The following is a 25,088-nucleotide window of genomic DNA, read 5'->3' as shown; positions in this document are numbered from 1 at the left end:
CTTCCAAAATGCCCGAGATGCGCATCATTCAAACCGAGTGTCCGTGGAATGGGTCCCGGTAACTGGACACCGGATGCAGATAAATCTTTGCGCTGCCGCCGGCTCTGGGTCTTAAAAGCAAGTTGCGTATTGCGAAGCCGGGCTGAATCGGGCCCAGTCGGGCTCAGTCGGGCTTAGGCCAAGTCCTCCACTTGAAGCTCGATCGGAATCACGAGATAAGCTTGCAACAATCTGCAAATCCCTGCTCGCAGCGAGCGGCGACAAACTTAATTGCGCCTATTCCTGCATTAATTGCACACACACGCGCGAGGATGGCGTCGCTGGGCCGCCGGAATGTGTTAATTAAATATTTAAATTATTCGTTTTCGAATTCGTACATCGTGGCCGAATGGATCCTTCATTACTCGAATATCGGTCGCCAGCGAAATTGAAAGATGCGGCACGCACGGTTCCTCCAGTGTTCCCTTCACTGTTTCCCTTCCGCAATCCTTCCTCGCAGGACATATAGTACACTTTTTGGTCTAGACTGTTTGCGGTCATCGGCAAAATAAGAACAACCGCAGCAGCAACATCTGCATCTGCTGCCCAGAGACTCGACAATCGCGTTCGATCAGCGGCGATTTAATTTCGCCATCCAACATTTCTGCTGCACAGAGAAAAAGCCAAGTATCAGGTACATATTTCTAATTTTGTTCTTATGAGAGGCGTATATAAATCTGACAATAATAAAAAAAAATCCGTCAGTAATTTCTGCTGGGGCTAAGACTCCGCCAATAAAATATCCAAAAATATTCAATATCCACATTTTTATAAAGCTTGATAAATTAGTTATAAACATAATAGTGATTCAATTTTGGTTAATGGCGTTAAGAGAGTAGTTACATATCATAATCACGAACAAATGGTAAGACAACTGATGAGTTTCTATATTAAATATATACAAAAGGCAAGTCTGATTTAAGTAGAAGTAGGTATTGCAAGCTCCTAAAATTTTAATTAAGAAAAAGATAGAACAAATGCAAAACTTAAATTTATTATTTCATGCTTTGGTATAAGGAGCAATCTTAAAACCCATTGAATATTTTCTATATTTTTTCTCTGTGTGCCTTTACAAAAAAAAAAAAGTGAAATATGACGACACGCGCCTCCTTTGGGCGAAAGCCACAAAACATTTACATTTTATTTTTACACGAGCCAAATAGAAGCAATCGAAGCGGGCAGTGTCCTTGCGGTGGTGCAGCGCAATTGAAATATATATTAATTAAATGTAGTGCCCCACGGCAGCGGGGCTCATTGCCAATTGTCCAGTTTTGTTCGCCAATTTTCGTGAGGCTTTGTTGTTGTTTTAACTTATTTTTTCGGCCCGGGAACTGCAAATGCAAAACGACGACAGGCGGGCAATAAACATGCAGGCCATCAATGCACGTTTCGGCATAGATAAATTTGAAAATAGCAGCGCCAGCGGTGGGAGCTACAAATTAGAGCTGCTGGGCCAAAAAGCTTGGCGATATATATGGCCATATATCTATATGGCGGTTCCATCAGCGCGGGCATTGAGCCGTTTAAAAGCCAACCGCATGCAACTGGAGAGTGCAGTGTGCAGTGTGTAGTGTGTGTATGTTGTGTTGTGCAACCGCGGAAGTTGCAGGAGGCACAAAAGGGGGATCTCGAACAGTGGCGTCCCGTGTAACCGGCGGCGGGGGCAACTGGCAACTACCAAAAACCAACTACCAACTGGAAACCGCCGCCGCCCTGCAGCGCCAGCGCTCTAGAATGAGTTATTGGCCTTGTTGGCGATTTTATTGCCACGGCGCAGCCATAAAATATGGTAAATTATAGCGGTTTGTTGTTTTGGCCATTTTGTAGCCGAATAATGTTCTACGTGTGCGTCCTCAAGCCCCAATAGACCTGTTCATGTTTCAGCCCCGGATTCGCTGCACACGCCCACAACACAAATGTGGTCTTGTCAAATGGAAACGCGACAAGTTTCTTTGTTTTACAAAAAGGTCCGAACACGCGCCGTTATAATATATCAATAGCCAATAGTCAATGCAGGCAATGTTTTATTATTTCGATTTTCAATTAATTGCATTTGCAGCGGCAAAAAAAATGCTGGTCAAACAAATTATGCGGAAAAATAAGAGTGACATTGTTTTTAAGAAAATGCATTGTTCGATTGATTTAAAAAACTGTTTTGTAAAATAGGGTTTTCTTAAAAAGGGATCAAAACATTATGAATATTTTATATCCCCAAATGCGGCCAATGAGTAACGTACAATTGTTGTTTATTATCTTTGTACACAAACAACTTACAGTAAATAAACAATAAGCAATATATTTTTGAGTGACCCAACAATAATTAATATCTACAAGCGTTGCACAATTAAAAAGATGCAAGTCTGATTAAATGCAGTCCCTCACTCCTTGGCATGTGCCAAAACCATTCTATTGCTCCTGACTTTTCAATTACAACCACCCCGAAAGCGAAATGGGCATCAGATGCTGCAATCCTTTTTGCCACATTGCACCGAAGAGGCAATTGTGCGGAAAACCCCTAAACATGTTTTGGGTTAATTTAAAATGTGGCCCAGCCCGGATTCGCACAGAACAAAGCGCTAAATTAATGTTGTCATTTTCCACTCGGCGGATAAAATGGCCAAAGCCAGCCTCCGACAAAAGCCAAAGCTGGACTCATTATGACTTTGTTGCTGGCGGCAGTTGGCCTCCCATGCAGATGCATCCGCATCCCATGCATTTGCGAAAGAGTGCAATTGACTGCAGATGCTACCATGATTCAAGCGGCTAATTTGAAAATTCCAAAATTTATCTAATTGTCCTTACAGCGACCAGAATCCACCGGAGCTTTAATGAGTTTTCTGGCCTACTCTGCGCCTGTGAATTTCATCTAAATAAGTTGCGTTTTTAAAGTTCGCTCTGGGGTTGCATTGCATTTAAAATTGTTTGTTCACACAAAACGATTTAAAACGATTTAAGTCACGTTTAACATTTCATTTCCGGTCCTAAGCACAATTTAAATTATTACTTACAAGTATGTCTGTACGGTTAACTGGCTTTAAAAAAATATGTTTAAAAAAATAAATTTATAAAAATCAAGTCAATACCCATTGATTAGATAAAGCAACGGTTATTGATTTCTTCTACTTTATATCAATTTTTCAGAGTCTTTAAAAAGTAGAAAGTTAGGTCACTTAAAAACAAATTAGTTTTATTTTGATTGTCACAACTTACGACTCTTTTTTAGAACTTATCGTTTTTAATAAAATTAATAAACCTTAACGCAGACTCCAAAACAAGAGGCGTTAGGTGAGTTTCTCTAATTAGAATCGTGTCCCTCGTAAAGTATATCAATCTGATAAAATAAAGTTGTTGCCCTCCATTTGGTTACGCACAGGTAGCAGCTTGCCCAATTCTTCCAATATATTGCGATCATTATAAAGGGATCAACTGTCAATCTGAATTACCCTGTTTGGTATTGTCCGAATCCGTGGAATTCCATTGCTGAGCTGTTATGGGTAGGTCGATAATTATAATGCGACACCGACGATTTATTATTTTCATTTATAGATGTGACACACACATGAGCCCCGTGATTGAATATATCTATATCTACATATTTCTTCGAAATATGCGACCGCTCCCATGCTCGCTGCGATTAATTAAGTCCATTGGGTCGCAGCGCTCACATTTATTTATATGAGAGCATTTTTAAGAACATTTATAATCAGAAGGGATTGTAATACTTAATCATAAATAACAAACAAAATGAACAAAAATAGTCTATGAAAAATGAGAATAAAATAATGAAACCATGTTAGATATTTCATTATTTCTCATTATTAAATACTTTTTAAATTGTGTATTCATTTATTTAAAATTAAGAATTCAAAATATGTATTTTTGGCAAAAAAGTATTTTGATGCGGTTTGCAAAATGCGAAAATCAAGATCTCTACAGTAACTTTTCTCTTCAAAATAATATTAATACTGTAACTCATAAAGATTTCTGTAGCAGACGCCAACATATCACATTTCATATCTTTACAAAACTAAACAACTATTTTGTTCTTAAGCTTCCGTTTGTTAATTATATGAAATCTGAATGAGATAGCCCATAAATAGATAACCAAAAGCTTTCCGTAGCCATATAAATCTAAATCAAGTTTAGATATATCCATGTGTGAACACTTCTGGTACTCAGAAAGCAAGTAAAAGAAAAATCCTTGATTTTATTCAACTTTATTTATAATTAAATTTGCAAATTTACATAAATACTATTTACAATTACAAAATGTATGCCATTAAAAATGTCTTGAACCAGTTGCTGAACGAAAGAACATTTTGTGTACGAAGAAGTATGTGTGAATTAACTAAATTAGCGCAGTTAATTGCTCGTATAGTACGTACGTATGTATGTATGTATTTATATGCATATATCACAGATACTTAAATTTTTCTACAAATTTATCAAACGAATAAAATAACTAATTACATGTTTACGATTAAGTAACTATTTATGTTTTGCACGGATTAATTATTTGGCCGAGTATATAGTCGAAGGGTTAGGCAAAATCTTAAAGTAACTATTTCTTCAAGTAGGATTTGGGAAACTAATGTTCCGTTCCAGCAATTTAGGATGATTAGCACTAATACAACGTGAAATTTCCTTAAGATCTAATGATGCTATTTAAAATTATTAAGTTGTGTGGATTAAGCACTTAAGGTAGAGTACGAGAGCTAAGACAAAAAGTTCGGGTGATTTATAGCACGGTGGAGTAGTACGGGCTGGCATTATTATTGGTATGCCACTCGGCATGAGACTCGTCGCTCGAAACGAAAGATGAATGAGTTCGTGTGGTGTGCGTTTATTTCGAGTCATTAAACCCGGAGCCGAGTGGAGTGACTCAACCTCCGGGCCCGAAAAAAAACATGACAAAAACACGGCACCGTCTTTCTCAAGCACCACCCAAAGTGGGCGGTTAGAAGTCGGAGCTCCACCACCGCCACCACCGGCAATCATCAACCACCGCCCCACCAAGACGTGTGTGCGTCTCGAAATTTTCAACGGTTGAGTGTAAATATGCTAATTAAAGTTATAAAGCGAAATAATTTATGATATGGTAGGAAATAAAGTTTTATTGCCATACTTAAGCTACATTTATTGCAAAATAATTAGTGTAGTTATCGCTATCTGGTAAATCGTACTCATACTCGTCGTAGTCATCGTAATCGTAATCGTAATAGCGATTGCACTTGTCCCGCCCGTCGAAATGTGTAAGTAGTTTCGCTTGCTATTTGCTATTTGGTATCTGGTAACTGGTAACTGGTATCTGGGCAGTTTTAACTGGTTCAAGGTCGAATTACGACCCGGAACGGCTCTCTGCGAGATGGAAGGCGTTGGAGCCACCCACCATGTGACCATGAGAGTGACTATGACCATGGCCATGGCCATGTCCTGCGTATGCCCCAGCATCGTTACTGTACAAAATGTTGACCATGGAAGCCACCGTCACCGGAGCGGAATGCATCGAAGAACTGTGGCTGCTCCCGCTGTTGCTGCCGCTGCTGCCGATGCTGCTGCTGCTGTTGAGCTTCATAGTGGGCGGCGTTTGGGGCGGCGTATCGGGCTGGATCTCGGGAAACCCCACCCGCTGCGGCACCGGGTGCATACTGATGGGCATAGGAATGGGGATGTGGGTGGGCGTGGGCGTGGGCGGCAGGACCTTGCCGGAGGAGGAACTGCTGCTGCTGCTGCTGGTGCTGGTGCTGGTGTTGGTGTTGGGCAGGTGCATGCCCATGGCCTCGGTGTACGCCGTAGGTATCCGCGAATAGGGCGATCCGCCGGCGTAGCTGCTCATCATACTCAGCGGCGAACCGAGCTCCATCGAGTGGTGGTGGTGTGGTGGTGATGATGTGGCTGCTGCTGCTGCTGCTGCGGCGGATGGTGGTGCAGCTGGTGCTGCTGCTGCTGCTCCGCCGACGACGACGAGGGCGGGTAGAAGTTCTGGCCGAGGTACGCCGCGGTGGGCGGGGGCGTCTTGCAGGCGGCTGTGTCGGCCACGCTCCAGATCTTGGGCTTGCTCGCCGGAACTGGGATGCCACAGTCTCTGCTCAGCGGGTTTTTTTGGGCCGCAAAGTCCCCCGCTTCCTCCTGGCCATAGCCACTTGGATGGTAGTACGGCTGCTCCATTTGTTGTTGCTGCTGCTGCTGCTGATGCTGCTGTTGCTGCTGCTGCTGATGTTGCTGCAACTGCTGTTGCTGCTGGTGGTGCAATTGCTGCGAATGCGGGTGCGTATGCGTGTTATGGGATTGCGCATACGAACTGTAGGCCGCGTGCATGGGATGGGCACCGGGGGGCGTGGTATAGGGCGCCAGTCCCCGCATTGCCACCAAATTGTGCGGCTCCCGGTCAAGATCCAGCTTCTGGTCACTGTCCACCTCCTTTTCCGCCTTGCCCAGCTCCGATTTGATAAGTTGATTGCCAGGATCTGAAGATTAAACGATGCCGAGACAGAGAGAGAGAGAGGGAGAGAAAGAGAGAGAGGAAGAGGAAGAGAGACCATGTGGAGACACAAAATAAATTTAATTAATTTCAAGTCGCAGGCAGGAAGCACAGACAAGTTCTTAGAGGACTGCAAAACTTGGCACTTCCAGGAGGTGGAACTTGGCAGCTGGCAGCTGGCAGCGGCAAAAACCCTTCAAATTGTTGGTGGGCGTTGATGCGTGCAACCCTCGCAGCCAGCGGAGAAAGCTTTCAGCAGCAAAATACTCGAGTTTCCGCCGACTACCGCCCAAGTTCCCCTTCCCAATGCACCATTTCTATGTGTCGCCAACTCGAACAAGGCCACTTTGGAGTCAAAATACACCATGGAAAATAGCCAAAGCCAAATGAGTATCTATTATCTATTTTGAGTATCGAGGTATCTATTTTGTTCAGAAACCAAAGAGTTATATTGCCTTTATTACTAAAAATAAATAAATAAGTACCAATCTGGTTACAAATTGATCTGCAAAAGCATTTTTGATTATGTGATGTTGAAGTCAGCTCACATTACAAAAATCAGCTTATAGCTAACTTGAATAATTATTTTCTCTAAGTGCATCTGTGACTCGGAGTGCGGGCGCAAGGCCACTTTGCCAACAATGTGCTGTCAACTTCCGGGGAGGATGTCGCCTAAGCAGTCAGACAAATAAACGGACGACGGACTTTGGACGTCGGACTTCGGACTTCGGACGGCGGGCAGACGAATGTTGCATAACATTCGCTTCGCCACATAAATTGTACTTAAAAGCCCAGTGCCACAAATCTGCCGAAGAGGCGGGTCAGCCAGTCAGCCAGTCAGCCAGTTAGCCAGCCAGCCAAAAAGGCGTAGGAATCATTGGGGCAAGGCGTTCGGAAAACAATATTGTGGGGCTCAAGAAATTACCAAAAGAGCTCGTTGAGGACATACTAATTGAGGTCAGGGACAGGGAAGCACACTCGCAGCAGACTCACCGAAAGCCTCTGTGGAGAGTTTTCCACCATCTCCGGACTCCTTTTCCTTCTCATCGTCCGACATCATGCCGTCGTCATCATCCTCGGTCTTGTTCTTGGGCTCCCAGGTCATCTTGTTCTCCTTTTTCAGCCGGCGTCGAGCGTTGGCGAACCAGGTGGACACTTGGGTGAGGGTCATCTTGGTGATGATGGCCAGCATGATCTTCTCGCCCTTCGTCGGATAGGGGTTCTTCTTGTGCTCACTCAGCCAGGCCTTCAGCGTGGCCGTGGACTCCCGGGTGGCATTCTTCCGCCTGGCGGCGAGATCATAGTTGGGTCCGTATCTGCGGGTTCAAAAAATTAAATCAAATACCCCGAATCAATAGGGCACATTGTACATCGTTTTGGCCCACGCCCTATCATGGCCACTAATGAGTTTGTTTAGGCCATCGCTGCTATCAGCTTTTTAGGTAAATAAAGCTCACACACCTTTAAGACAATAATCAGTTACTGGCTGATATGGCTGATAACAATCGCTCCCCCAACCGGAATGCATTTGCAACTTCCTCTCGTCTAGGTCAACAGCAAATGGCAAGAAATGTATATTCGTATTCTATTTCAGCCAGAACCGCGCCTAGGGGCTCAAACTCTAAGCCAGACATACCCTTTTAAGCGATAAATAAAAAGAAACCCGGCAGACGACACGACGAGAAAGTTTTTGTCCCATGGCAACATTTTAAGCCCACTTAAGTTTCCCATTTGTATATTGGTACAGTGGATCCTCTTGAACTAGAGCAATGTGGTGTTTTTATACCCTTGCAGAGGGTATTATAATTTCAGTCAGAAGTTTGCAACGCAGTGAAGGAGACGTTTCCGACCCTATAAAGTATATATATTCTTGATCAGCATCACTAGGAGAGTCGATCTAGCCATGTCCGTCTGTCCGTCTGTCCGTCTGTCCGTCTGTCCGTCCGTTTATATGCAAACTAGTCTCTCAGTTTTAAAGCTATCTGCATGAAACTTTCCCAAAAGTTGTCTTTCTATTGCAGGTAGTATATAAGTCGGAACGAGCCGGATCGGACGACTATAGCATATAGCTCCCATAGGAACAATCGGAAAAATAAATGAAAAAAAATTATAACTTTGCTGTTTTTTAATTTTTTGTTTAGTTCTTCGACATATAGTAATGGTAAAATATTTCCGATTTACGGTTTAAATTTCATCAAAATCGGACGACTATAGCATATAGCTCCCATAGGAACAATCGGAAAAATAAATGAAAAAAATTATAACTTTTCTGTTTTTTAATTTTTTGTTTAGTTCTTCGACATATAGCAATGTTTAATTATTTCAGAATTATGGTATAAATTTTATCAAAATCGGACGTCTATAGCATATAGCTCCCATAGAAATAATAAAAATATATAAAATAACTATCTAATAATTGAGCTGCAAATAATCATAGTTTCAATGTTTTTTTTTAGCACATACTCAAGTAAATCATAATTTAAATGTTTTCAAAAGTATTTAATTAATGCAATAGCTGCAAGGGTATATGAACTTCGGCTTGCCGAAGTTTGCTTTCCTTCTTGTTTGTGATCAGATAGCACAATTTCTTAAACTATTTCCTAAACTAAAACTTTTGGTTGTTTGGATTTTTTATATTACTTGTCAGTTCAAGAACTAATTCATTGATATAATTTTATAAATTTCTTTATTCATAATTTTGTGTTAAATTTTTTTAAATGACATGTATAAATTTGAAAATTACGTTTATTTTTAATAAGAATATTTTAGTGAAGGGCCAATATTATTATTATTTTATTTGCCCATTCGATTAGAGAACGATATTTTAACAAACGTTTTGAAAAATAATATATCAACATGATTTTAGCATATTTACTTCATTAGAATTGCTAACAAAACACTGTAATGGATGCTTTAAAGTGATTGCTTTGTATATTTTCAAATGAAAAGGAATGACTGAGTGAAATAAATACAAAATAAAGTGATTTATTGTCTTTTGACTGCAGCAAGCAGAAAGATCGGAATTAAAAAAAAAACAACAGCTACAAATTAAATATTTTAAAACTTTTTAAAATCCTTTCAGTGCAATTTTGAGCAGCTCTTTGAGTACAGTCCCAAGCCAAACTTCTTTATTTTTAAATGCTCACCCGTAGGCCGCCAGCGTGGGATCGTAGGAGTAGTATCCCGTGGTTGACTGTAGACTGGCCGAGGTCCAGGCACTCATCTCGGTGCTGGGACTGGTGTCCTTGATGCCGTAGGGATTGCTCTGGAATTGGATTCAAAAACCAGTCGGTTAGTCGTACTTCTCTGACAGAAAGTGGTGGCAGTGAGCCTCGTGTAAGCCCTGTGAGTTGCCAGTAGTGAGATCTGTGGATTTGTCAGCCGCCAGGTAATCGCAGCAGTTACAAGTTACCGGGCCTAACGAGCTGACGGCCAACATGCCGATATCTGTTCGGCCCGTCGCTTCTCATTTGCGCGGACTTCCATTGACTGCACAGATCCCACAGTTCCCAGTTCCCGATCCTTACCAGAGGTGCGTAGAAGGCCGAGTTGTCCACGCCGATGCTGGGGTACGGGTTCTGCTCATTGGAGGGATACGGTCCGCCGTAGACCCCCACTCCGCCGGAGGGCAGGGCCATGCGGGAGTAGCCGCCGATGGCCAGTCTTGCCGGATCGTACTGGCAGGAGCACACTGTTTGGCCGGACACGGGATCCGTGATGATGGGTCGTCCGTTCTCGCAGCAGGATCCGCGGGCTGGCAGGTCCTGGGCGGCGGATGAGAGGCCACCCGGGACATCGGCCCCTCCGCCAACCGCATCCTCCGCCGGCGATGTGGAGTGTCCCTTGTGACCACTCGCATGGTGCGACGACTGGGAAACTGCACCTGGACTGAGAGGACCGGCGGTCAGACCGGTGGCCGTTGAACCGCCCGAGGGACTCAGCGAAGCCTCATTCGTCCCGGACAGCGGCGATCCTCCGCCATGGCCGCTCTGGCTGTCGGTATTGGCGGTAGTCAGCTGCAAAGATGCCAGCGCACAAAAAAAGGAGCACATTTTAGCAATGCCGAAAAAGAAAAAACCTTCGACCCAAACATTTCTGCGGTGAGGGAATCTCACACTGAGCGAAATAAAGTTGGTTTAAAAGATTTCACAACAAAATGGATAGATTATTTATTATAGTTAACTTTAAAGGAGAGTTAAAATATTACATTTCATATAATTGTGCGAATCATTAATTAACAGCTTGCATATTTAAATTGCTGTATTATAAAGCTCTGTTTTAAGAAAACCAATCAAAACATCTAAATAAACCGATCTAAAACCCATGAAAATTTTTACAATACATTTGTTATATTTTAACATTTTTTTTAAAAAAAAAAATCATATAAATAAAAATATATTTCAAAGCAATACAGCAAATAAATTTACATAAGTTAATTTTTAGCGATTATATTATTTTAAGATAAAACAATGTCCCAATCCTTTGATTTTTCTTTTAGTGCATGAACAGGTGAAGTTGGCAGGACACGAATGAGTCAAAGTGGAGAGAAACGAAGAGAGGGCCGAATGGAGAGGTAAGCGCAAAGGCATGTCCCTGCCGACCAGGTCGAAATCAACAAAGCAGATTAAGATGATAACTCCAAATGTCAAAATATTTTATTGGCCTGGCGCATTTTGCGATCCGTTCCATCTATTTTCACTTCATTAATTTTCAATTTATCACAGTCAGATTTCAGATACCGCTTCGTCCGAGCGGCCTGCACATCGCACATCGGGAATCGGGGCATCGAGAATCGGGGAATCGGGGATCTTTGAAGAGGGTTCTGCTCTCGGGCCGGGAGTTGAGTATCAGTGGACCGATCGATCGACCGACCGAGAATGGGCACGGCCCGGCCAAAAGGGCAATCAAATGACGAGGGACGCAGGTAGGCTCCTCACTCCCCGAAACACCCTTCATCCCTATACCATATCCTCTGGAGCGATAACCGCAGCGAATCGGAGACATCTGAGACAACTGCGGTTAGAAATCCCTGATTCGGATCGATCGAAGCGGTCCGAAAATCCCAAAGAAGTGTAAATAGAATGTCGCCCTATATGATGACTGGCTGTCAAGTTCACTTCACGCGCCTCAAAATATCCAGCTTACATCTGACACCGGTCCTCCTAACAACAATATCATCTTTTCAATTTGAATTGCTACCGTTCTCGACCATTTCACCGCCTATCGCGGCTACCGGCCACAATCCTCCCCATATGATTTAAATAATAATGGTAATTCAAGGCTAAACGAGCTGATTCGCCAACACCTCCTGCCTGCCTGCAGGTGGCTATCTAATCGAGGGGCAATTTCGCGCCGACGCCAAAAAGCACCGGGAAATTATTGCATAATGAAGGTGTTTCATGAATGAAATCTAATGAATTCTGAATGAATGGAGCCCCGGCGCGAGTGGACGAGTGGACTGTCTCCGCTAATGTACAAAACGCTGGGCGCGCTCATTTCTTATTATTCTTTATTTTTTATGCGATTCGAACATCAATTTCAGTTTTTGTGGCCGCCCATAAAAAACACATATCGGCGACGGCGACGACGACGACGACAGCGACTTGGAACTGGGAACTTGGGACCTGGATCTGGACTGGCTGGTCAAGTTTGGTCCGAGAACAACGCTTATTATCGGCACGCAAGTCAGTTTATTTTTAATGGTTCCCACTCACCCACTCTGCTGAAAAATCGCAGGAAGTGCAGCGAAGAGCGCCCAGCCGCTGAGTTTATCGCAAGGTGACTGCAGATAGGATAAGCCATACTCTGGCGAACCAACTTTGGGTTTGCGTTTGGGTTTGTGTTGGGGTTTGGGTTTGGGTTTGGGTTTAGGTTTCTATTCTGCGGAAACGCTGAAACTTGTTGGCAGCTCCTAAATGCTGTCTTAAAGTTGTGCACTCTTTTATGACTTTTTCGGACAGTTTGCTGTCGGTGTCAAATTGCGGCAAGTTTAATAAGGAATATTCCTGGAGTGGCCACAAAGAATATTTTATAGTCACACTTGGTTACTATCTTGCATCTATCTTAATTTTGTGGGTGCTCCAAAGAAACTTTTGACGTAGTTGTTGTCTTTATGTCAATTAATATAACAGACTGCAGCCAGACATGCCAATTCCTAAAGTATTTCAACTAGTAGCAATTTAAATTTGATATATTTAATTTATGAGTTAAACCGTTAATGAATATGCATTTTTAATAAATTACTATTAAGTAAGTTTGATTAGATATATTCAAATTAAAGATAAATAAATTCATTTTGGCTTTCGTAATAAATGTCTATAAAAAAATAATGTTCTATAAAATAAGTAAATTTAAAATTAGTTGCTTTGTAGTCTTTTGTCAGTTATTTTATGCTGAACACATACAAAGTGGTTAAATATTTTATTGTAGAGCTGGTAATAAACTTAATATGAGATTTTTGTTTGAGATATATAATTCTTAACGTTTATTCTCCTGATAACTTTTGGTCTACAAGAACACAAATAAAAAAGATTAAAGTGTGTAATAAAAAAACTCTTGCAGCCTTAGACCTTTCTTATATTGCAAAGGAATTCAATTACCATTTCACAGCAGTGTCAGAGAGATACAACAGTTTCCATTCGCATGCAACAAATGCCATGATGCCAGAATATGTTTTTCTCTAATTGCAAGTACGAAACTATCCGAAGGGCAGGCTACTCAAACGAAGAATACGAGCCCGATTTTTATGCGCCATGACCAGAGTTCAAAGTGGCAATTCAACCTTGCAACTTTAACCGCAAAGCAAACATGAAATCTGCAAAACAGCTGGACAGGCGAAAGTCTAAGCGAGCCGAAGACCAAAGCAAGAAAAAAAGGCGAATATTCATTGACCGTAATTCGGGTGAACCGACATGGACATCGTGTAAATCTCTATCTCAGCCTTTGAAGTGCCCATATCCAGATGCAGATGCAGATGCAGATGCAGTTGCAGATATATTTACAGATACGTATCGGAATGGGGCTACAGATGCCCACCCGCACCCACTGTGGGTCCAAGATGTTGGGAGAACTGGTGCCGTCACTTTACGGTTATTAATTTTATGATTTATGTTAAAGCTCACGAGTCCGCCTACCAAATGCCCATGCTCATTTCACGAAACGCACGAGTACGACTTCCCATTCAGTACGATATGGTGTGGTATAGGTATGGTATAGGTATGTAATAGGTAGTATAGTATAGTACCAGCCAAGACAAAGGAGATCGGCATTGTTGTTATTGTGGTTATTGGGTGCTGCTGCCGTTTCGCTGTTGCTGCTGCTGCTACCGCTGGGATGCGTTTATGGATTTTGTTTTTGCACTCCTAACAACGACTGCGAAACAAAAGCTATTGGGTTGGGGTTTTTGGCTTTTGGTTTTTGGTTTTTTTGGCTTTGGTCTGGGGGGGCCTGGGCCTTGACGCCAGCATCGAACAATAAGCGAAAATATGAGGATCCCCGGCAGCAAGGAAACTGCCAGTCGAACGAGTCCCTACAAAACAAACACATGTTCGCATTCACATTCGCAATCGCAATCGCATTCGCAGTCAACTTCTCCGGCGACTGCCTCTTGGATTTGGCATATTCTCACATTCATCCGCAGGATTGCGCTGCCAAACTAGTACGCCATATTCATACAGATACCCACGTTCGAAGGCACACGGAGAAAAATGAGGCTTCATACTATCTGGCCATAGAAGTAAAACTATTAAAATTACTATTATTAATGACCCACATTTTATATTCTTTAGATATGCTAATCCAGGTAATCAGCGACCTATTTAAGAAACCGATACTTTATGAAAATAAGTTCTTCTTGCTTCCTTTGCACAAAAATAAATTTTCAAATTTCATTTAAAATATTCTGAAAATAAACGCATATCTAAAAAATTTAGTTAAACAGAATAAAAAAAACTATCCAATTTATCATTATTTGACTGTAAAAATAGAAAGCGAAGTGTTTACCTTTTGTAAACGGACCTCAAAAAGCTAAAAAGTCTAGAGATCTAAATGGATCAATAATGGAAAGAAGCCAGCAAATAAACATAGTCATTTTTAAAAAGATATGAAAATAGAACTAAAATGTTAAAAAGGAAAAAATATCACGCCTATCATATTATCCATAAGTGTATGTTCAAACCACGTTCTGAAGTAAAAATTGCTGAATTTAACAGAGTTATAATTTAGTTTAACTTATTCGATGGTTATTTTTACATGATAATTTACCAAGTTGGTCATCGATTTAGCAGAAATTTTTTCTCAGTGCAATAAAAAGACGAAGTAGCAGGAGGACAGAGGACAGCCCTGAAGTGCGTTTTTGCTAATGCGAATAAGTTGCTTTGTTTTTTGTGCTGCGCATCGCTCCTCGCTTATTGAATTAAGTTTCGGTCGCATTCGCAGTAGTCGCTGTGGAACAACTCTTTCCCGACTGCGGTCTCAATGTTTGCATTAAAAATTCATAAATCAATTATGGAATGCACACTGCGAAATATTAGTTTTTTCTCGCATCATTTACGGCCCTGTCCTTTTGCGTCCCGAAGGAGGAGGGGATGGGTACAGGACTCTCGACATCGTCGCGCCGCTTTTTGCGGCCTTAGAATCTTAGTTATTTTGCCATGAAATGCGTGAACAGCTCGCATGGGAAGTTAAGAATTCCCGATGTGCCAATGCCGCTCGTCTCGGCCACTTTTACTGCCAACTGCCAACTGTCAGCCGTTGATTAAATTCATATATTGCATGCGTCGACGTTTTTGCCTCATTTTTGGAATGCCGTCTTGGCGTTGAAATTAAAATTAAATTAATGAATTCGCCGGCGAGGCTGCTCTGTGTGTGCGCTGCACTGCATAAATTGTAAAGTTTATAAATTTGGCACCCAGTCGACACAGTGCCGATAGTATCTCCTGACCAGTCTTTAATTGGGCTTAGTGGGCCCGACTAAATGGCTTCCAGCTACGGGGGCAAAAACCAAATGCAAATGAGGCAAAACGATGACAAAATCCTGGTGGCTTTTAATCGATCTGGGCGAAGGCTTTGCACATCTGCATCTGCAGCCATAATTATAGTCGATAATCTGAGCGTTCATTATTTTAATTATTGTAATTTACCAAGTTTGCATATTATAATAAATGGTCCACCACTCCGGCGGCTTCATTAGCATAAATTTATGCCGGCATACATGGCCCGGGAATATGTATATATATATATAGATATATATATGGCATGTGTATATATGGACAGCAGGACACAGAGCCCCGGATAAACGCATAAGTCTAGCATTGACGCATTAGACCACATAGTAGTCGTTGAACAAGGCATTACACAGCCATCGAAGGGGCTTTGTAGTTGCAAGTGTTTCGGCCCTGCGTTTCCCTTCCCGTTTTGGCCCAACAACGCCGGCCAACTAATTTGAATTACTGAGCTCGGAATACCGGGTAATTATGACCAGACCTCGGACGATGCACCACCACCTCCCGTCCCCGGAGTGCCCCAAATCCAAGGCGGTGGCAATGCCGATGGCGATGGCGATGGCGGTGACGGCTGTCCTAAATTGTGAAACATTTCTTGGCGGCGGGGCGGCCATTATGGATATATGGATATGGATCCAGGAGCCCCCCAACCACCACCAGCCAACCAACCGGTGCCAAAAGTGCTTGAATATTCATGTGTCGCCCCTGCGCCTTCCTGCTAAAATGTAAATTTAAAGTTATTTTCCCCACCGTACATTATTAAAGATTTCCTTCGCACATGCCAAAATTTCGACTGACTCACTAAATTTCGGGTTTCTGAAAAATCACTTTCATGTCGACTGGGTGTGCCAAATATTATTTTAAACGGAGACTAATTCTACGGGTCGCCATAAATTGTGTTTTGAAGTGTTTATTGAAATGATTAAGTTATGGTTGCATATTGAAGCGACAGAGTTGTAAATCAAAATAAAATATATATTTTGGCACAATAAATAAAACCGAATGCATTATTTATTTTCAAGGTAAGAGTAACCATATGTGTATTTAAATTTAACGCCTGGCAGTAGCAATACTAATAAATTTTTAGAATTTGCTTAAATAAGAATTGAAAATTAATTAACAGGTTTTTCGGGTGATGCGTTCTTTGTTAAGAATTTTTTTATTAACAAAAGTTATCTTAATAATGAAATGGAAATTCAAGATTTCAAATATGAATATGAAATTCATGAGACTTTACAAGTTTTGGGGTAATGCTCTCAACAGTTAAATAAAAGTAATCATTTCATTTGTGTTAAAAAAAGAATTTAATTTCTGTCTGAAAGCCAAAGGGTCTTTTTAAACTCTTGTGAAATAAGATAATTAGTTTCAGGAAATGTGTTTACATATTTAAAAAACGGTTTATGTTATTGCTTTTACAATTCTTTACAAAAATGTTTGTATATCTTTGAAAGAAATTCGAAACTTACACTTTAATTGGAATTTTTCAATAAGAATTTTAATAAATATTAAAAAAAGCATTATAAAAATATTTTCAATAATGCTTAGATGTTAAGGTTTTCAATTTATCTAAAAATATACAAATAATTCCCAGTAAGAATGAATACCAAATTTCATTACTAAGCTTAGCCAAAGCCCATAAAAGCAAATCGTTTAAAGTGTCAACTCAAGATAAACAGTTAATCTTATAAGATAGTCCAAAAGTGTGACACACCAGAAATAAAAACCCACCTGATTTGCCGTCGGGTAGCCAGCGTATCCAAACTGCGCATATGCAGCCATTGTGTCGCTGGCTGAATTGGCCTTAAAAAGCGGCGACACGCGAGTTCACTGTGCCTGGTTTCACTGTGGGGCGTCCGTCGTCGTTTTTTCCGTTTTTTGTTTTTTTTTTTTTTTGGCTATCGAGGATGCGGATGTGGATGCGAATATGGATGCGGATGCTGGCGGAGACCTCGGAAAAGGGGTTGGGTTGGCCCAAGGATGTGGGGGTGGTAGGCGGTTAAGGGAGGTTCGAGTGGGTGGTTGTTGGGTGGCTGGGTGGCTTTGGCGTGCGTGCTCGACGGCTAAGCACTCTGGGTGCTTTTGTTGTTTGCTGGCTTGTTGGGTGTTGCGCTATTGTTGTTGTTATTGTTGTTGCTGCTGCTGGCCTTGTTGAAAATTGATAAAACAAATTGTCGATGTCGAGCAGTTCTGTTAATGTCGCCGGAGCCGGAAAATGTTTTGTTTGTTTTGTGTGACTTTGCTTTTTTTTTCATACGTTTTTACTTCATTTTTATTGACTCTGTTTGACTCTTTGGCGGCCGGTTTCAAAAATGTTGAAAAAAGAAGACAGCCAGCAAACCAAATTGGCTTCAAGTGTTTGCCGCAAACATATTTACAAATGTACGCGGCTCTTCAGTCTTTAGTCAAAGAGTGTCAGCACAGGTCTTAAATGTTTGGTTTTGGGTATTTACCAACTGATGCTGGATATATTTTTAGTTTTTTTTGTTTCTAAAGTCTGTCTTTTTTATATATATATATATATATATATATATTTTTATATTTTTAATAAATCGAACTTTAGTATGAAGTCAGCTTTTAAAATTTGTTAATATTTCTTCTTTATGGTCCATTCTTGCAGCTTTGGCTATTTTTGAAATCAGTTTTTGAAAAGTCGCGATAGTATTATAACATTTTAGATAGTTAGGTTATTAAGTTAATTGATTGAAATGTTGTAGTAAGTTTTTGAAATTTAATTTAGGTTGTTTTATGAATTTTAAAATGTTATGCTTTTATAATAGTACTTTGTCTTCTTGGTGTGTTCTGGTTCGTATTTTTTTTATTTTGTTTTTTAACTATTGCACGCACTTTATTATTTACGGCGGTTGCATCTGCCGATCCGATACGATCCGCTCCAGTAAAACGGGTTCCGCAACCTGTCAGCGGGATCTCAACGGGGACGGCTGGCAGTGACTGCTACTGCGACTTTGGCCAGTGACTGTGACTCAAGTTGGTAACTCGTTTTCGGGATTTTCGTTTCGGCCTTTTTTCGAGTTTTATTTGGGCGACGCGGCGGAGATGCCAAGATGCGAAGATGCGCACCTATTCGCGTTTCGAAACAAACTGTTTTTCGGCCGCTCAGCGAGCAGCGCGGTTGTGTGCGACAGAGTGCGCGAATGCCGAGGGAGCAGGATAGCTGCATTCCCAGAGAGAGTAAGTCAGCAAGGACCTCTCTGATTGGTTGGCGTTCCAATCAGACTGAGAGAACTGCTCAGTGGGCTGTCTCTCTTTCTCTTATGCGAGTGGTCTTAATGAGAGGGAGATGGAGAGCACTCTCTGGAGCTGTTGTTGCTTTTGTCTAGAGAACGCCCACCTCCAAGCACTGGAAAGTGAATCGGCACTCTCTTTCTGCTTTCCCCTCTCTGTCGTCGTTGGAAGCGATTTCATGGCGGACCACGATCGAAAGGCTTCCCAATTGGATAATGTTGCCAAAGTTGGCCATAAGTTTTCCGATATTAATAATAAAATACATTAAAAAAATAATTGGGAAAATAACTATGGAGTTACTCAGGCTTAAGTATAAAAAGAATGTATTAGAATAGTGATAAAAATGTTTTATTAAACAAAATATATAGATATTAAAATAAATTGTGTTGATAATGCTTAAAATTATTATATGACATTGAATTGTTATATAAACATATATTTACTATTATAAGCAATTACAATTTGTGTACATTATTGCATGTCTTGAATAAATTCGTTAAAGTTCGTTAAAAACAACAGTGAAAAACAAAATTTAAAAGACAATTACACATCAGAAATTTAAATGAATATTATCTATAATATAATATTATCTGATGAAAACACAAACTAAAATAATATTTTAGAAATAATATATTGTTCAAAAGCATAAAAAAAATGTACGGTAAGAAAATAATATTTTCTCGGTTATACATAATTTAGATTTGAATGCATTGAGATATAATAATATACAAAAAATAGCCCATATATAATATACATATATACATTTAGGTATTTTTGAAAAAAAAAATGAGATACTGGTAACATCAAATAGAAGCGTGGCACTATTTCATTTCTTAATGGTGGAAGTGGGAAATTTCATGACACTTTTATTTTCGCGTTCCCGATAAAAATGCTGTGAAAACAGAAAATAATCTTATTGAATCTAATATACTAAATCTAAGATCGTCTATATCCCCTTCAGGGAAAATCCTAGCTAATTGGCACTAGCTAGTCGTAACCAGACTCCTAAATGGAAAAAAAAACAAACAAACATTTCGATCCCATTCGATCCGAGGATGAGGGCGTGGCCCGGTCCACTCGAAAGTCCTCGGGTCGAGTACGTTCTAATTAATGGTAAGCTGAGCAGCCAGAGAGGGGAATATTTTTGGGGAATTTCTGTAAAATGAGTATTTTGATGTTTTGGGGTGTTAACGCGCTGCCATTTATTATAAATGCGAGCGCATCTCAAAGTCAAAAGAGACGCACATGTGTCCCTTTTTTTCAGTACTTACAAATGTACTCGTATGTAAATGTGTGCGCTAGTGCGTCATTTGCATAGAAAAATGCATCAAGAGTTTTTGGGAAAAGTGCCAGCCTGCCCAACTCGTGATCGTTACAGTTACTGTATACTCAATTGCTGGACGCTCTTGGCGGCGCCAGGAAATTCTACACCCACTTCATGAGCCCTCGGAGTACGCACCAGATTTTGGAAGGATGCACATGGAAGAAACGCGTTTTTAAATAAAGAATTCAGTTTTTAGATTGAAAGCAGAAGACTTAACATTTTGAAAATTTTAAGTAGGGTTATAAGTGAGATCTTCCTTGAATCAAGTTTAAATAGAAATATTAAAAGGTACATAGCTATTAAATTATATCTAAAAGATATATAAAAGAAGAATTTTTTGAAATTGGAAATTACTCACTTAAATTTTGTTTGTTATAAAAAAAAAATAAATACAAAATCGTTAACTTAAGCGAATATTTAAAAAACTATTAAATTTAGATTTCAAAAATGTTATTAAAATTTTAAAACGATGCCTTTCAAAATTCTAACGTCTTCTTAATTTTTGATACAAATTTAAATGTGATAAAACTTTTAATGAGATGTACATTTCCCGAATAAAATGTTTTAATTGCAAACCCTTATCCTAAAATGTATTAAGTATTGTTTCCTGCAGTGTCGGATTTTCTTACTTCGATTTGTGTGAGTGATTTGTGAAATGATTTTCGATATGAGAACTGAGGCACATGTCGCAATACCTTGGGAGCCATTTGCCTGTCCCCATAAATGCCCTGAACCCGGGGTTCGCATTGTGAGAGCTCTCTTTTCATTTAGTGCAACACAAACTCAAACATTCTTCACACGGTGGACAGGACATGCAGATTATATTGAAAACAATTTAAATGTAGATTTTGGCGTTAAGGATATTATTCTTCGACGCCAGGTGCGTTGTTTCAGGCTCACAGGCACATTCGCACACTCTAATAAATACGAGTGTGTACAAATTTCACTGCTAAGTGTGTGTGGGTTGGTAGGTTGTCGCTGGGAGGTGGGTGGTTTGAATACAGCTGCAGAGAGAGTTGCAGGCACTGCCTCCTCCTCTTCCTGAAAGACTTCTTACTTAAGTGTTGTTTCATGTCACCTGGAAAGCATTTGGACATGAAATTGTCGCTTTTCAGTATGTGGCACACACACACACAGTTACCTCTCGGCGCAAAAATCTTCTTCACACACACAAACACAAACACACAAGGAGGAAGGATAGTGCTTCTGGTGAATATAATAAAATCCTTTTCGCAAAACGATAAACGATAAAGTCACCGGAAACAAGCACAAAAAGGACTCTCCATGCAAATTGCTTTAAATGAATTTGTTTTCGTTTGTGTTTGGGTCTGAGTTTTGAGTTTAGAGTTTTAAGCCACGACTCCAAGGGGAGCCATGTTCGGTGTTCCAACACTAAAGATTCTGTTACAAATTGCCATAATCCCCGGGCATATTCTCCATTTTTAAACGGAATTTCAGGTGATTTCAGCAGGTGGATGGGCGGGCGGTCTAGCCAACTCCACTCACCAATCAGTGTTTGGCGTTATCAGGCATTTGAGATAGCGCTATTATCGTCACCTGGCCATCTTATCGACCACTTGAAAATGAAATTGCTGATCAAACAGAACAAAAGCGCACACAACACAACATTCTCCAAACATTCATAAATGGAAACATACTTATTTACTCACTTTTCAAAACAAATCAACAAATCGGTGCTCTTTGTGGTTCAAGTGCCGATCGCCGGAGTCAAAAGCATCCGATGTGTTAGACCCCGATTTGGAAAGGGAATGGGAATGAGAATGAGAATGAGTAGAGCAATGGGCATAGGAATGGGTATAGGAATGGGTATAGGAATGGTTCAGATTCAGACCCTTTCCTCCGAATTCTTTGCGCGTGCGTTCCCTTTTGTCGGCGTTTTGACATCGACATCCCATCCGCAGTCACGATTGATTGTCGCAACAATTGACGTGATTTCTGGTCTCCAATTGGTTTTCGAGGCCCGACCGCTCCAGAATTATCGGTGCCAAGCCCCGCACGTGATAAGTGAGGGATATGGAAGTGCCAGTCCTATTCCCAGTCCCAGCATTGTGTACATATATACTTTGTGGGGCCCACGGCAATTATAAGTAGATGCTTTGTATGGACAGCTGTCCGTCCGTCGGTGGCATGCGTCACGACCGACATCGCCACATGCCCCTTCGAGCTTGGTATCTAGGTGTTTGGCATGATTAGCACGTCGGAAGTGACTCGGAGTGTCACCACTTTATTCTAATTGCGATTTAATGAGGATCTGAAGCAGTATAACAAAGAAAGTGAATTTAAAGTGGCCTAAAAAATAGTCAAAGAAGGGAAAATGTATACCAAACTAAATTAAAGATCTCTTAGGAATTGCGATAGTAAAGTAAATTAATTACATTTAAATAACAGATTTAAAATGTTGTTTTTTTTTTAATTAAATAATATTTTGAATATCAATTTAAACTGGCAATTCGCCTATTTAATTCATCTATTAATATTTTGCCTAACAATGTTAGCAATATAATATTATACTAAAATATTATTGTGTCTTGAATAATTGTATTATATTTACATTTCTTAAAATGATTTAATTAGTATTTAATTTATTTTATTGTTATTTTTATTGTATTCCAGAAAACATTTTCAAGGGAATTTAATCTAGAACCAAAGCGTTTGATTTGTTTGTTTAATTCAATAAATTATAATTTCTTAAGAAAAACACAATATTTGTGTGCATTGTTGTCACCAGAAATGGCTTTTATTATGCACACAAGAACTTCAATAAAAATATTTTAGCTCTGCAGATAATAATTAACACTAATATAACGACACTATAAAAATAAATCTATATTACTCAACTTTCAGTCTGCTTAATTGACTGCAATCTTGGCTGCGCCCTTGCGCTACCGTTCGAACAAGAAAAGTTTTCGCTACCAATGTGGCTTGATGTTGCCAAGTTAAGTCCCTCAAGAGGGAGTGGCATACGGCATACACGGTTTTAAGTACACACCTGTACTTCAGAGAACCGAAATGAGTTCAAGGATGTACAAAGTTTCTGAAATTACCAAAAGTTCGCTACAACGAAAAGTATGCTATAAATGGGGATAATTGCAAACTTTAAGCAGACAAACTGATGTGCAATAGCTTGTCAAATGTTAACTACTCACCTTTTTTCAACTAATTGGAAGGTATTTAAAAGATTCTTTAAAAAAGGGATTTTCTTTTGGTTTAACTTTTTCTATGGTTTCTACTCATAGTTTTAACGTAAGAAACGAATGCATTTAAATTCCTAGAACTACGAACTGTGCTAATTTAATTTATTTGACAGCTTCTTTAGAGCATTTACACTCCTATTTGCGCCAATAAACTTGTGTCTGTTCTGTCCTATAAATAGCAAATTTATATAAGTAGATCGGACGCAGACCTGCATGACGGATTGACTATGATAGCACAATTATAAATAATGCCCACTTATCCCTTCAGAGGAAATGGAAACGGAGCCAAGGGAACCCGATTCGCCCTCCGCAAAAAGTGCGAGATTCATGTTTGCCACCCAAAGTGAACAACATTTGCGAATTTCGAAATTAAATTCCGTGTCATTCCGTGTAAATCATTTGCGAAATTGCCGCGATGTCGCTGCATCTAGTGGAGCGGAGGCCGTGGCAATTTATCAAAAATAAATCATTTTGACGAGTTGCCAGGCCAAGTTAAGGCCAATTGCAAGTGCCGAGGCATTACGGCTCCGATCCGGTAAATGTAAATGTTGCTGGGTGGATGGTGGATAGTGGATGGGTTCCAACTTCATGTGTTGGGACACGAGTCTGTACATACCTGTCGCCAGGGCTGGCAGGGTCGTAATAAATTGCAGATTAGTTTGCAAATCGCACAGTGCGTCATTGAAATATGCGTACGCGCCATCGTGTGTATTTATGTCCGTTGACGCACCTTGACAGGCACTTTACGGGCGGCATTCCCCGGGCTTCCCGCCCCCCATCCCCCTACTCCACCTCCATGCTGTCCATTTAGCAGCGCAGCTCAGTAATTAGTGCATCATCCCGTGTTGCGCATTTCGGAACATCGCCAGCGAGGGATGTCAGTTCCATGTTGTCTGCTGCTAGCTCGGTTCATTCCACAAAGTTTTAATTTCCCCGGGCTAACGAGAATATTTTACTTCATTTTAAACATGTTTATTTGGTTTAGGTGGGGAGGTCAATGGGAAGTGAAATAATTAATAACTTGTGAAATATGCCTTTATTGAATGTTTATTATGAGTATTTTTTATTTTAATTAATTACAAATTAAATAAACGAAGGCATTTAATTTAAGTACTAGGTTAAAAGCTATTAAACGAGTTATTTATAAGCTAAATATATTACTGTTGAGTAAAAAACATCCTTGAAGTTAAATTCAGCTGAATTTATATCGCAACAATATCATTATGTTTGTATTTCTTATATTTTAAACTTACTTGTTTGATACCTTTATAAAGACTTTCCGTACAAAACCTCTTTAATGCGCTGTCTGATTTTCCGTTCTTCGCAAACTTATATTGATTGACTGCCAACACTAACCCCACATTACTTAATCCATTTGTCAATTAGAAAAATTCTCAACTTTTCATTGGGACCATTTGATTATGACATTACTTAAAGGTATGTAGGTGCATGTTAGTGTCAACAATTCATGTAGCCAAACGCCCGTGCCGTCACTGGGAAAGTCATTCAAAAGTAAAACAAGATTTGAAAATTAACGCGAATCGATTAAAACAAATTGAAACAATGCCGAATCGGCTGCCAGCATTAGCATCGTAAACTAATTGCGGGCAAGTGTAAATGCTCCGGCAGTAAAAAATGGTTTTCCACTGGTGACAACAGTCGCATGTCGGCGCATTTTAAAAGCAATCATCAATTATGCAGGCCTGAGTTCAGTTCGGGCAGCCAGAAACGTCTCGGCATTAACGATGATTAGTCGCGAGCCAGAAGCCATCGACCCACTTGGG

At 40.3% G+C, this 25,088-nt stretch overlaps 1 protein-coding gene and 1 long non-coding RNA gene across 2 annotated transcripts; one reads left to right on the top strand and one right to left on the bottom strand.

The window, feature by feature from the left end:
* Window positions 1-1,593: 1,593 nt before the first annotated feature.
* LOC128257535 (uncharacterized) lies at window positions 1,594-3,586 on the top strand. The gene is made up of 3 exons (XR_008267877.1): window positions 1,594-1,828; window positions 3,263-3,324; window positions 3,413-3,586. It is a non-coding gene; the product is annotated as an uncharacterized LOC128257535 (long non-coding RNA).
* A 654-nt stretch (window positions 3,587-4,240) lies between these two features.
* On the bottom strand, window positions 4,241-18,019 carry LOC128257384 (homeobox protein caupolican). The gene is given in 6 exon segments (XM_052988381.1): window positions 4,241-5,919; window positions 5,922-6,506; window positions 7,514-7,836; window positions 9,667-9,785; window positions 10,048-10,536; window positions 17,251-18,019. Coding segments are annotated over 6 exon segments (2,109 nt in total). The 5' UTR covers window positions 17,302-18,019; the 3' UTR covers window positions 4,241-5,377.
* Between the last annotated feature and the right edge of the window lie 7,069 nt (window positions 18,020-25,088).

This window comes from Drosophila gunungcola, assembly GCF_025200985.1.
Source record: "Drosophila gunungcola strain Sukarami chromosome 3L unlocalized genomic scaffold, Dgunungcola_SK_2 000002F, whole genome shotgun sequence".
Classification (NCBI taxonomy): domain Eukaryota; kingdom Metazoa; phylum Arthropoda; class Insecta; order Diptera; family Drosophilidae; genus Drosophila; species Drosophila gunungcola.
Note: the sequence above shows the minus strand (reverse complement) of the source record. Positions and strands in the feature narration are given on the sequence as shown.